Below are 14,197 nucleotides of genomic sequence, written 5' to 3'. Positions count from 1 at the left end.
AATAAACCAAATAAAAAACTATTATCCAAAGCAGCTTCTGGGTCAAACCAACATGCTAATCAGGAGACCAACCCTGTAAAACACACACATACACACACAAACACACACACACACACGCACACACACACACACACACACACACCTCTGTTTGTTTGACTTACCTGCCCAGAAAGTACCAGGACTGGCCCGAGTTGGGGTCTGCTTCTAGAGACTTCTGCAGACACTGGATGGCATAGCTGTCCTTGGTGCCTTTATCCCCGAGCTGCTCCACCGTGTGATGCATCCAGCCTGGAGGAGGGGGGAGGGAGGGGGAGGAGGGGGGAGACAGAGCACAGCAGCAGTCAGAAGTTAGAGTGGGGGCGTGGGTGAGGGGGGGAGGGTGGAGAGCTGGACACATAAACTGAGTCCAAGTCGAGTACCTGTGAGTCCAAAGGACACGGTGCAATCAGAAAGTGAGACCAGTGTGTGATGTGCAAATGGACCAGACTCATAAACAAAACAAATGGCTCTCTGAGGGGGAGAGAGAGAGGGAGGGAGAGAGGGGGGAGAGACAGAGGGGGAGGGAGGAAGAGGAGGAGGAGGAGAGGGGAGGAGGAGGAGGGGGGAGGCAGACAAAGAGGAGGGAGGGAGGGAGAGAGTAATCTTCACAGAGACACTTCAGACCGTCTCAGATGAAGCAGCCTTTACAAACAACTCCTCCCTGCTCACAAAGCACTCCCACCTCCAAGTGCACACACACACACACACTTACACACACATGCACACACCTACACACACGAACACAAACGCACTCTCTCTCTCTGCGTCTATAAATGGGCCATTTACAACAAATAAACAATCTCAGAGGAGAATGCAGGCGGCTGCAGGCGATCACAGCCCCGTCTCCTCCTCCTCCCTCCTCCTCCCTCCTCCTCCTCCTCCTCCTCTCTCTCTGTTATACACCTGTGGCAAGCTCCACAGGTCGCCATGACAACGCCAGCAGACGTTTTACAACTGGGTTGAGCGTAGAGAGAGAGGATGGGGTGGTGGGGGTTGGTGGTGGATAGTCAGGACGGACGGTGGGTGGGCCGTCTACTAAATGGAAATCTCTTAGAAAAAAAGACGTTTGTTGATTCAGGAAACAGATTTAAAAAATGTTTTTGCTCAAATTCTCTTTTCATTTCATGACTTGGCACAAAAAAATATATAGTTTGGTCTTTTTCTTACACCACAGAGACACCGAGTCAAACACAGCTGGACACTCGTGTGTGTGTGTGTGTCTTTGATTCGGTGCCTCTGCAGCAGGAGTCACGTGATGATCGCACTTTGATGTTGGCTGATTGTAGTTTATATAAAGGAAGCAGTAAAGTTAAAAAGACATGGGAATTATTTTCATGACCAGGAAGACATGAAGACATGGCGGTCACGGCCGCCTCAGGGAGGAAACGGGAGACGGTGAAGTAGCTACATCACTGAAAAACCACAACACAGCCTGAAACTGGAGGAAGTGTGGGATATTTAAGATCTTGTTTTAAAGGGATAGTTCAACATTTTGGCAAATTGGCCCATCACCATAATCCCTATAGTCATAGCAGTAGGTTTGTTACCTTTAATTGTCGGTGCAAGCTATTTTTAGAACGGCGGAGCAGAGCCGTGAGCTGTTCAGAGCTACACTACGGAGGCTCATGGGATTTCTTAGTTTCCCTCATCAAACTCATCAAATACACAATCCAACAACTCCACAACGCTCTGGTGGACAAGTTGTGACCTGCACATTCACCACGCTATGAGATAATAACACAACGTTACCAGACAGAGTTGTTTTAGAGGGAAATTCATGCAAAACCGCTGATGCACGTTGCCTTCAGGGACAGTTTTTCATCAAGCAGTCTCTGTATTTCCCTCTAAAACAACTCTGTGTGGTAACGTTGTGTTATTATCTCATAGCGTGGTGAATGTGCAGGTCACAACTTGTCCACCAGAGCGTTGTGGAGTTGTTGGATTGTGTATTTGATGAGTTTGATGAGGGAAACCAAGAAATCCCATGAGCCTCCGTAGCGTAGCTCTGAGCAGCTCACGGCTCTGCTCCGCCGTTCTAAAAATAGCTTGCACCGACAATTAAAGGTAACGAACCTACTGCTATGACTATAGGGATTATGGCAATGGGCCAATTTGCCAAAATGTTGAACTATCCCTTTGAGTTTAATTTCATATTGGATAGAGAAACCTAGAACACCGATGAATATTCCTGCTTATTCACGCTTTCTCTGCACTTGTCACCACTCATCTCTGTTACTCCAGTTATTAACAGTCGTCTTGTGTTGCAGCTGCAGCTGGAAACACTTTTCTACATGAGTGAACCACCGACGTCGTCGTTGTGGAGCAGCTGAGCTCTGAGCCGACTGGTGACAACAACACAACAGACTAAAACAAAACCTTCTTGTTGTGTTTCTTGACCGTTACAGATTTATTTATCTGCATAATTAACTGGATAACTCGTTGCAGATAAACATGGAGGGACAAACACTTTCATGCTCCATCACATCTGTCCATCATCAACACATCGTTTCAGAGATGCTTTTAATTCGCTGTAAAACTTCTTCAGCTTGTGTGTAATGGAAAACAACAAAAATACCTCTCAAATTCCCTCTAGTGCAACAATTACATCACATTTCTGTTGTGTGAGGTTTTATTTATTAGCACATGAGTTTTCTCAATTAACTCTAAATCCTCACAAACACACACAAGTCAACTCCATGCAACATTGTGTGTGCACGTGCTCGCAACCGATCCAGAGCCGGGGCCGGATGGACGGGGGAGGGGGGAAGGAAAACAATGCAACACGTCCAGGCAGCGGGTAGAGGAACAGGTAGAACAGAAGCAGCTTACAGCATCTCTACTGGTACAGAGAGGATCATGATGCAGATCGCTGCTCACAACAACTGTGACACTGTTAGGGTGGTCGTCAACACTACCTGCAAGCAACTCATGGTTTGCAAAGACCAGCTGTTTAAAAAAACAACCTAAAATCTGGATTAAACCTAGAGGAACAAGCTCACTCTCGATTGGCCAAAGTAGAGTTTTTTATGTCTGTTATAGACAATGCAAAAGGAAATAGTAAATTAATTTGGAAAAATATCAATAAATGTGGTGTCTGAACCTCGGATGATTATATTTTACATTCAGTTTTCAGTTTTCCTTCCTAAATCATTGTGCTACTCAGCAAAAATCTACTTTGATTTATGTTTAACGGATGAACGTGCATTAACCTCACCTCTGCTCCTCCCACTTTGTAAACTCTGTAAACTCTGTAGACCCTGGTCCGTCCATACTTCAACTTACCACAACTGCACTGACACTTTATCACTGGGCACTTTCTAAATAGTGCACACTAGTAGCAGACTACCAGTAGTTCAGTTTTTATATCATCTATTGTCTGATTCTTCTCTGCCGTCTTGTTTAGAGCTGCAACAATAATCGATTATTTAATTATTGTCAACTATTTTGATAATCAAACAATCAGTTTGAGTAGTTTTTTTTAAGATAAAAAGTCCAAATTGTCTGATTTCAGCTTCTTAAATGTGAATATTTCTGGTTTCTTTGATTTTTTATGACAATAAACAGAGTCTCTCTTTGGTTTGTGGACAAAACGAGACATTTGAGGACGTCATCTTGTGGTTTGGGAAACACCGATTGACATTTTTCAACATTATTTGAACAATTAATCGTTTAAATCGATGATTGATAATGAAAATAATAAATGAATGAAAAGTTGCAGCCCTAGTCTTGTTGTTAATGTTTTAACTTTCTGAACGTCTCCTCCTCTCTAAAAACATCAACCTGCTAAAGGACAACAACAGCGTGGGGCTACAATCTGGCGTATTTACATTCAACGGCCCATAAATACACATTGTCCCTTCTTTTCTAAATAAAAACAACTGAAATCGAACTGATAACTGCTGCGGCGGAGAGCAGGAGCAGGAGGAACTCACCTAGTTGTTGCAGTGTGGTGGCCTTCACCTGTGCAGGAAGATTCTCCGTCTGCAGCAGAGTCTCATACGCTTCTTTAGCCGCTCTGTGTTTCTTCTGCAGCCGCAACGAGACACAGAGAGAAACAGAGAGAAACAGAGAGAGGTGGTGTCAGACAGACAGACTGAGGGTCAGTGTGTGTTTTATGGTTCAATCTGAACAGACACAAAGAGTCTAAAGAGTCTGAAGAAACTCCTCACACTCGTAATGACCAACACACCGACACACACACACACACACACACACACGGGGGAGGGTCAATGTGGGAGAGGACGGGCCAGACTCAACACGTCTGGAAGCTTTAAGTGTGTCTGCACTTTAGGTAAGACTCTGTGTGTGTGTGTGCGTGCGTGCGTGCGTGCGTGCGTGCGTGCGTGCGTGCGTGCGTGCGTGCGTGCGTGCGTGCGTGTGTGCGTGTGTGTGTGTGTGGCTCAGGATTTTGGGGAAACCTGAGCTGGCTGGTCTGAGCTGAGCCTGATGTTTGTTTTAACTTGGCGACCTTATTGACCTTGAGTCTGAACCGGTACGACGATAGGAAGGTGCGTGTATGTGTGTGTGTGTATGTGTGTGTGTGTGTGTGTTTCCTTATCAGCACAGTCTTCTCATGAGAAACCAACCCCCATCTCTACACACACACACACACACATACACCCTGAAGCTACAAACTCCAATAAGTGTGTTTGGGTGCAGACACACACACACAGTCTGGTGGTGGACTTCCTGTCTGCACACAATAAAGACACCTCTGGTCAAACTCTGACACTTGGGTCACATAAAGGAGAGAAGCTCTGAGTGGCTCCTTCCTGCTCACACTGATCTTTATCATACAGCCAGAAATGAGCCGGACCTGAGTCAGACCTGAGCCAGAACTGAGCCAGAAATGAGCTTGACAACAACAAACACTGATATCTGAACTGACTCCATGATTATTAGAGCAGTAAATCATCCGTTAGATGTGTTTTGTGTTTTAACTTTAGTTAAACAGGTGAAACTATCACATCTATATATGTTATATTAATATAAATACACAAGGTGTATGTAGACTGGTGTGTCAGCTGTCAGTCAGGTGGGTGATGTCACAGCCCTGTGCAGAATCGTGTCCTTAGAAACCACAGTGTTGTTGCTATGGTGATCTGTTGTTAGGTACGATTCACTGTCAAAGCTCCTTGTTTTCTTCCTCTTCTAGTTTTCCCATCTCCTCTCTCTCTCTCAGCTTCTCTCTGCTTCTCTCTGGAGCTCTAGTAACAACAGGTCGGTGTCAGCCAATCAGAAGAGAGGAGGAGGAGGAGGCTCTGAGCCTCTCTTCTGATTGGCTGACAGGTTTCTGTGAGAGATGCAATAAAAATAGAGCAGATTTCAGAATGAAACACTCAGAGAAACAATAAATCCTGCAAAGTGTTGGTTGGATGGTGGGTCCGGGTGGTGAGGGGGCGGGGCTTAGTTGTGACATCACAAAGTGACAGGAAGTCCTGACGGCTGGTTTTAAAGCAGAACTATGCAAGTCGGCCGGAAATAGCTCGCTCCTTCGCTGGTTTCTCTTTTTTTCCCTCTCCGGAGCTCCCCCACAGTTCTGGGAGGCACATGTCACTGTCGTAAAAAAAAAAAAAAAAAAAAACTGGCCGCCCCCACCTCCTCCACCCCCTCCCTACACGTGCTTGTGTTTACATTGGAAGCTGCTGAAGGTAGAGAGCGGTGTTTGCTAAGCCCTGCTAACACGGAGCTAACGCTAACACGGAGCTAACGCTAACACGGCCACACACAGACAAAAAGACACAGACATACACACACAGGAATAAAGGTTCCAAAACGTGAAGGTGTGTGTGTGTGTGTGTGTCATGATGTATTACATTATCTTATAAAAGATCCATGGTGTGTGTGTGTCTGTGTTAGCATTAGCTCTGTGTAGTCACAAGTCGAACTTCCATCAGTACAAACATTTCATGTTTCCATGGTTTCCTCCGACTTTCCCAACTCAAACCAATCACGATTCGTGACATGCATGACGTCATCTGCGTTCTTATCTCGTACTGCCGTAAGGCAGTTTCTCGCGATAGTTCTATCCATTGATGAGATTTGTGACACCGAGACGGACGACTGATCTTGCAAGTGCGGTTTTCAGCCAGTGGGGGGGGGGTGAGCGCATTGGCCTAGACCCCATTCACCTCATAACAGGTCACTCTACCATCACAGTGACTCTGAGCCACAATAATTACAGCCGAAATCCTGCATAGTTCTGTTTTAAGGCTCAGTTTCTGAATACAGGCTGTGTGCATTTCTCTGTGGACTGAGGCTTTGATACTTTCACAGTATTAATATAGAACCTAGAGCTGCTTTATAATCACACTACACATGGACATCTACCTTTATACTGTATGGAGCTTTAATACAAACATCTACCTTTATACTGTATGGAGCTTTAACTAGGGATGTGCACGGTTACCCGGGTACTCGAGTACTCGAGTAGCAGATCTGCTACTCGGTTATGAATTTATTACTCGGGTACCCGAGGATTAAAAAAAACGGCACGTCAGAGCGCAATCTAGTGTCGGATCAGAGTACATTATCATGCCCTGGTTCGGCTTTTTGTAGTGTTTAACAGTTTCGGATCAAGCAACGTGATTTTCTGCTGTGTAAAAGCGTTTTTGGATCGAGCCTCGGACTTTCAAACCTTTTACAATAATTCTCCCTCCCTCCCTCGGCGACGTACGCCGTCGGGAGGGAGACGACAGGTCTCAAGTCTGGTAGAAAATATACTTTCACTTTACAAACACTCTGAAACCTTCCCTGTTATTTCCTGAAACGATGCGGGGCAGAGAGGACCGAAGGCACCAACATGTGTAGTGTGGACTAATAAATAAGCACCGCTAATGATTTAAAAAAGAAAAGAAAAAAAAAGTTTTCTCCTCCGTGGCAGCCGCGGCATAAATGCGCTGCACTCAGCGCTCAGAGCGCATGCAGCGCATTTATTCCCCGGCATAAAGATGCACATCTGCCTCGTATGTGCATCTTAAACTCCAGTCTCTACTCTTATTATCCACCTGACATTGTGTGTGACGACGCTGTGTGTCAGTAATGTGGACTGTCTGACGGACAGAGCGCATTTATGCACCGGCTGCGCTCTGTCCGTCAGACATGACGTCATTTTATTTTTTATTACAGTACTCGATTACCCGATTAGTACCAGCTTCGGTTACACGATTAGTAAATTAGTCGAAATGCCCATCCCTAGCTTTAACACAAACATCTACCTTTATACTGTATGGAGCTTTAACACAAACATCTACCTTTATACTGTATGGAGCTTTAATACAAACATCTACCTTTATACTGTATGGAGCTTTAACACAAACATCTACCTTTATACTGTATGGAGCTTTAACACAAACATCTACCTTTATACTGTATGGAGCTTTAATACAAACATCTACCTTTATACTGTATGGAGCTTTAACACAAACATCTACCTTTATACTGTATGGAGCTTTAATACAAACATCTACCTTTATACTGTATGGAGCTTTAATACAAACATCTACCTTTATACTGTATGGAGCTTTAACACAAACATCTACCTTTATACTGTATGAAGCTTTAACACAAACATCTACCTTTATATATAGCTTTTAAAGTGACACCAACTTCTGCTTGGTCACAGATCAGCAGTTAAAACGACACCAGAGCAGCAGAAGTGAAGTATGTGATGCAGAAACATGTATCTAAGCTTTGCCACCACAACACTGCTGCTTCCGCTGCAGCTCCGTAGCTCCAGTAATTCCCTCTCTGACAGGTGGACGTAGTAACATCACACACCAGCACGCTCATTCTTAACAAAGCTATTATTAGTCTGTGACATGAAAAAACCAAACACAGCTTGAAAACATGGACTGACCATTAGTCAACCAGAAAGTAAACACATATCAGCACTGGGGGAGTCAAAGCAGCAAACACACATGTGCAGAACATTAAGCCTTTATGAATGATGTCAACTCTTTGTACTCTGAAGTGTTAAATTCATTAAAAACCCAAGCAGAGCTGAACATATTTAAAGGAATATATCACTACAGAAACACACATACAGTCCCAGCTCATGCATGACTGTGTGAATTCAACACACATCATGTTTCTTGGTTAAGTGCTGCTGACGCTCTTATTTTCTCCGACATTTGACCACAAGCCCTAGAAAGACACCGTGAGAACTCAGAGGGGAACACCCTTTCTGCTCTGGTGGTTAATACCGAAGCAAAAAGTGTGAAGCCTTTCAGATAAGAAGTCTAAGGCTGTGTCTCCATTTGAATACTTCCATACTTCAACTAAGTATTTTGTCAAAATGCAGTGAACTGTAAGAACTCGGATGGTTTCACTCAAAACAGTCCAACAGTTGAGTGCAGAACGATGCACACTTCACACCCTCAATGATCAAGTATAATATGTAAATCAACAGACCAGTAGGCCAATGTTTTCCACCAGTAAGAGGAGCCGGCTAATGCAGCGGCGGCGTAATCTCCACCTCGCATTAAACAGGTGGTGCACACAAGCAAAAAGCAGAAAAAGAAAGAAAGAAAGAAAAAAAAATAGAGGAGTAAGGCGTTCATTATCACCAATAGAGAGCCTAAGCAGAAGCAGGAAGTAACGTCGCCATGGGACCTCAATTCGGAAAAAATCTCCATGTAAGAGAACGGGAGTCAAAATGTTATTCCGTGATCCGATTGAATTGTGTCATGAGAAAAATGTCGCGTTTCATCCCGAGAAATCAGCAGTTTGTTGTAAAACTATTATAATATAAAATTCCGAAAATCCGTCACCAGAAAGACTCCAGGTGGCGTAGGTGACGTCACACACCATGTCTGCTGGTGGTGGTGTATCTTTTGTGGGACACCCGATCTTGTACTGTAGTCCGTAGAGCGGTCTTCACACAAAATAAATTCTTCCATTTCCATTTTACGACAAACTGCTGATTTTTTTTGGCATGAAACGCGATGTTTTAACTTAAGTTACTAAATTTGGACTGAGTTGAGGTCCCATTGCAAGCTTCTTTTCCGCTTCTGCTTCTGCTTAAGGCTCTCTATTGAAATAACAAACAAAACATGCTGGTTGATGTGTTGACGGGCGATAACGGTCCAAAAAAAAAAAGAAAAAGAAAAGAAAACATTGGCAACCGTTGCTATCGTTACTTCCGGTAAGTGTGCAACAGCAGTACTCGATTTGAGACAACACTAACCGTCAAAATGTGTACTGCATGACATTGTACTCATGGAAGTATTCGAATTGAGACGCAGCATAAGTCTCCACCTCCAGATCTGTACACTACTACTACAGCATCATGAGTCTGGTCTACGACACCGAAGCAGCAGCAGAGTTACAGTCGTAATAAATCAGCTTCTTACCTGGATCTCATACAAATGAGCGATGTGAAACTGAACTGTGGGAGAAGGAGGAAGAAAGAAAGAAAGAATAATTAGTTTACCTTCTATATTACACACTCAGTCACCCTGTGGACCTGCATGTGTGTGCGTGTTTGTGTGTGTGTGTACAGATTGCAAACAGTATGGAGCACAGATGGGGAGGGGGTGAGGGTGGGTGCGTTGTGGAGGGAGTGGGACATGTAATCTGAAATCACAGTGTGTACGTGCAATGTGCATGCAAGCACTTCCATCCCTCTCTCTCTCTCTCTCTCTCTCTCTCTCTCTCTCTCTCTCTCTCTCTCTCTGCTGTCTCCTAGGCAACCCCCAGAGTCAGCAGGGAAAATGGCAGCAGAGAGGAAAAAAAAAAAAAACTGCTCGGTAGAAATATTCCTCCTGTGCCCTTTCAATATGTGCAGCAAAGCGCTCTCTGTCACCGGCAAGCTGCTGCATCCAGGCTAATACTGCATCACAACACACACAGTAACACACACACACTAACATACACACACGTCACTGTTGTAATAGAAGTAGCTAGCAACACTACTTACTTTCAGCTTTGGACAAAGTGCAGAGATTGGAGTCGATCAAAGCCAGCTGAAAATGCTGCAGAGAGAAAAAACAAGAAGAAAAAGAAGAAGCATTTTATTATAAAGGGAGATACCGTACATATAATACATTTAATAGAAGAAAAAATACAAAAAGACACAACCCCAGTGTCTGATCCTCATGTTATACTGACACACAGAGTGATTTACAGGCTGAGGATCAATCACGAACTCTGGACAGAAAGTAACTGGATCAGTTTTAAGTTAAACTGGGCAGAGCATGTGTGCGTGTGTTTGAGTGTGTGTGAGAGAGTGTGTGAATCTGCTCCGTCCCATCTGCGTTCATAAAACAAAACCACAAAAAAAAGAAAAACGAGAGAGAGCGAGCTGCTACGGATCCACGGCGAACCATGAATGAACCTCAGTGACCGTAACATGAGAGGAGGAGGAGGAGGAGGAGGAGGAGGAGGGTGGGAATGAACTGAGGATATTCTTGTCTCTGGGATCACACACACACACACACACACACACACACACACACACACACAGACACACACTCCTCCTCCTCCTCCTCCTCCAACCAGACGACTAAATCACCCCAGAAACAAAAAGCAGTGACACTGATCTCCAGCAGCTTCCTGTCCCGTCCTGCAGAGGCGTGGCTCACTACCAACACCAACCAACACCAACATCCATCCCATCATCATCATCATCATCCAGGGTCACTGCACAGATTAGACACACACACAGCCCTCCTTTGACTCCAAACACTACTTTGCTCTCATGCATTTATTAATTAAAGCAGTGAGTTTTCTGCTGCTTCAAGGTGACAGGTGCACCGCTACTGAAGCTGCTGCACCTTGACCCTGCACACACACACACACACACACACACACACAGGTTTGAGAGAGTGAGTTCAGTCTTATGTGGGTCAGTGAAGCAGCTCAGAGCTCCAGAGATCCTCCTGAAACCAGGTACCGAGCAACACGAGGAGGAAACGGAGCGAATGAGGAGGAGGAGGAACTGAGAAAAGACTGAATCCTTTAAGAACATAAATAAATAAATGAATGAATGAATAAAAAAGGCACAAATGTCTTAAAGGAGCTGTGGTACAGAGATACAAACTACACACACACAGAGAGAGAGTCAATATGAGACAGATAACAATCAAGAAGCAACCGGCTGCTGCACGCTGCTTCACCCAAGGCCACACACACACACACACACACACACACACACACACACACACACACACACACACACACACACACACACACACACACACACACACACACACACACACACACACACACACACACACACACACACACACACACACACACACACACACACACACACACACACACACACACACACACACACACACACACACACACACACACACACACGCTCTCTCATGGTGGCCAGATGTCCTGACGTAGTGAAACAGCAGCGTTACCTAGACGGCCGGCCGGCGGACCTCACTCCTCCTCCTCCTCCTGCAGCAGCAGCTCCTCTGCATCTTCCTCCTCTTCCTTCCTTCTTTCCTTCCTGTCGCTCTCTTCTCTTCTCTGCCTCCCTCTCCTTCTCCTTCCTTCTTTCTCTTCTCCTCTCCTCTCTTCTCTTCTCTTTCACACTTGCTCTAGCAGCAGGCAGATAATGCAGCAGGATTGTCAGCTTGGCATTCCACCTCCCTCCCCATGTCTCGCCTTCCTCTCTCTCTCTCTCTCTCTCTGTCTCTCTGTGTGAGTCTCTCTCTCTCTCTCTCTCCCCCCTCCTTCCTTCCTTCCTTCCCCCTCTTCTCTTCTATCCTGGTGTCACTGATTACTATTCAGCAGACGGCTGCAGTGGAGAGTGCAGAGAGATGACACACAATACCTCAAAGCTGGAACAGGCACACACACACATACACACACACAGTCACATACACCTCCTCTCCCTGTCGTCTCACCCCCTCCTTCCCTCCCTCTATCTCACCTCCTTTCTCAGCTCTCTCTCTCTCTCTCTCTCTCTCTAAATCCTCTCAGACGGCCAGCTCATCACTCGGTGCATGAACACACACTCTCGCCCTCTGATTGGCTGAAATCAGCAGCTGCTAATGGAGAGAAGTTAATATAATAACGAGTCTGGGTGAAGATGTTCTCCCCTCCATCACCTGACGCCTCCTCCTCCTCTTCCTCCTCTTCTTCTTCCTCCCTAAAGCATTTTATAACAATTTCCTGTTTGTCTCTTTCTATTTCCCTTCTCCCTCTTCTCTTCTCTCGCTCTCCTACCTTTATTCAATCTCTGCTCCTCTAAACGTGTGCCCATCCCTCCCTGTAGATAACTGGAGCAGCGTTAGTGCGTGTGTGTGTAGATGTGTGTGTGTGTGTGTGTGTGTGTTTCACTCTGGAAATGAGCCAGGACTACAGAGGGAGGGGAGCATCTAAGACGGAGTGAGGACGTGCAGCACGTGCAGTCTGACTCTGCACAGCTCTGTGGTGTTTCCACCTCCAGCATCAACACACACACACACACACACACACACACACACACACACACACACACACACACACACACACACACACACACACACACACACACACACACACACACACACACACACACACACACACACACACACACACACACACACACACACACACACACACACACACACACACACACACACACACACACACACACACAGATGTGCATCATCTCCTACACAAACACTAAATTTAATTAAACCACAAACAGAGCAGGACCCGTCATAAAGACTGGTTATGGAGCTGGTCATGTTCTCAGAGCATCAGAGCAGCCGGAATATCAACAATAATAATAATAATAAGAAGAGATATATAAATAAGGAAAGAGCAGCTCCACTTGCAAAGCCTTTTTTACGTCAGTCTCTACAGAAAAACGAGATTATTCAATCACATCATTCAATGCATAATAGGGCTGTAGCCGATGTCCGAGTACTACTCGTTGCAGCCCTAATGCATAATTACATTTTTTTCCAAAAACGCTGCACTTTTGCGGCATAAATCGCAATTTCCAGACAAAATGCACAAAATACGAAGAGCATGGATGATTTCCAGCATTTCTGTTGCATTAAAGTCACATACTAAATCTTCAGAGAGAATTGAAAAATGTTGCATGTTTACTTCACACAGGACAGGAGGGAGCAGCCATCGACGTAACGAAGTGACGTAATCACACGGTGTGAAACGTTTTAGATAAAAACTGAGAACAGGGTGTTAAAGGGAATCCAATTTTTTTTCCCAGCTCCTGCCGTTTTTGCAAGTTCACACAATTTCATCACATAAAAAGGTGCAGAAATCCACAAAATATTCCATCACTTTTTTTTTTTTTAGGAAAACCCGCCACAATCACCCAAAAAACCTCTCAGGCCTCATCCGCACAGAAACACAGCTTCAGTTTAGAAAGCTGGACCTGTCTCCAAAAACTACAGTTCTCACCTGCATCCGTGTGGACGACGGGCTCTAAACGTAAAACCAGCCTCCATCGTTATTTGCTCCTGCATTAAAATGCATGATGCCGGCCCAGTGACAGAACGTCTGGAGCAGGACAAAGCACCGGGATCAGATAGCGGTCTGTCCCCGAAGGGAACCAGGACTCTGAGAACAATAGATCCATAGGTCTGCAGCCAGTCAGTCACAGGTGTCAGAGGACAGAGCAGCTCTGAGTTCTGCAGCTCAGACGGACGGGACAGACAGACACACAATCCACCGGCCTTTTGTTCATCTGACGAGCAGAGGAGCTGGAGGACGGCTCGACTGGAAAATGAGTCCATCGGTGGCCTGATTATTATCATTATTGTCACTGTAATGTTGTTATTTTATCCGTTTCAACCTGGTTTCATGCGTTTCCTGTAAGAAACGGTGCTACAGGAATAAAGTCACCGTTGCTGATGAACTCTCTCTCATTATTTCCTACATCATAATGTGACGTCTTCAGCTGTGAGTCCAGCTGTGTTTCTGTCCTACTGGACCTGAACCAAAGCAAACACTGTGACCCAGAACTAAGGCTGCAGCATATGGAAAACACATCATATTATGACCATATTGGTCGATAATGACACTGTTATTCCAGTCTGAAAGGTCATTTATGTCCAAATAACAATGCACGACAAGATGACACACGTTACTCACACATCGTATGTTGCTCTCGACCGTACTGTGGTTTCGATTTCTTGCCGATTAATCAATGCTATGACTGAACCCAGAACCATAAAGATTA

The 14,197-nt window shown here is 45.1% G+C and overlaps 1 protein-coding gene across 1 annotated transcript in view; it reads right to left on the bottom strand.

The window, feature by feature from the left end:
- Positions 1-14,197, bottom strand: part of kdm6a (lysine (K)-specific demethylase 6A) — a 69,803-nt gene that overhangs the window by 35,964 nt on the left and 19,642 nt on the right. Inside the window, exons 7-10 of the mRNA XM_083997036.1 lie at positions 9,959-10,013; positions 9,393-9,427; positions 3,972-4,065; positions 162-288 (exon numbers count right to left, since the gene is read on the bottom strand). Of these exons, the coding sequence (XP_083853162.1) occupies positions 162-288; positions 3,972-4,065; positions 9,393-9,427; positions 9,959-10,013 (311 nt within the window). The remainder of the gene's footprint in view (positions 1-161; positions 289-3,971; positions 4,066-9,392; positions 9,428-9,958; positions 10,014-14,197) is intronic.

Source organism: Trachurus trachurus, assembly GCF_905171665.1.
Source record: "Trachurus trachurus genome assembly, chromosome: 21".
Lineage (NCBI taxonomy): Eukaryota > Metazoa > Chordata > Actinopteri > Carangiformes > Carangidae > Trachurus > Trachurus trachurus.
This window is presented reverse-complemented; position numbering and strand designations above follow the sequence as displayed.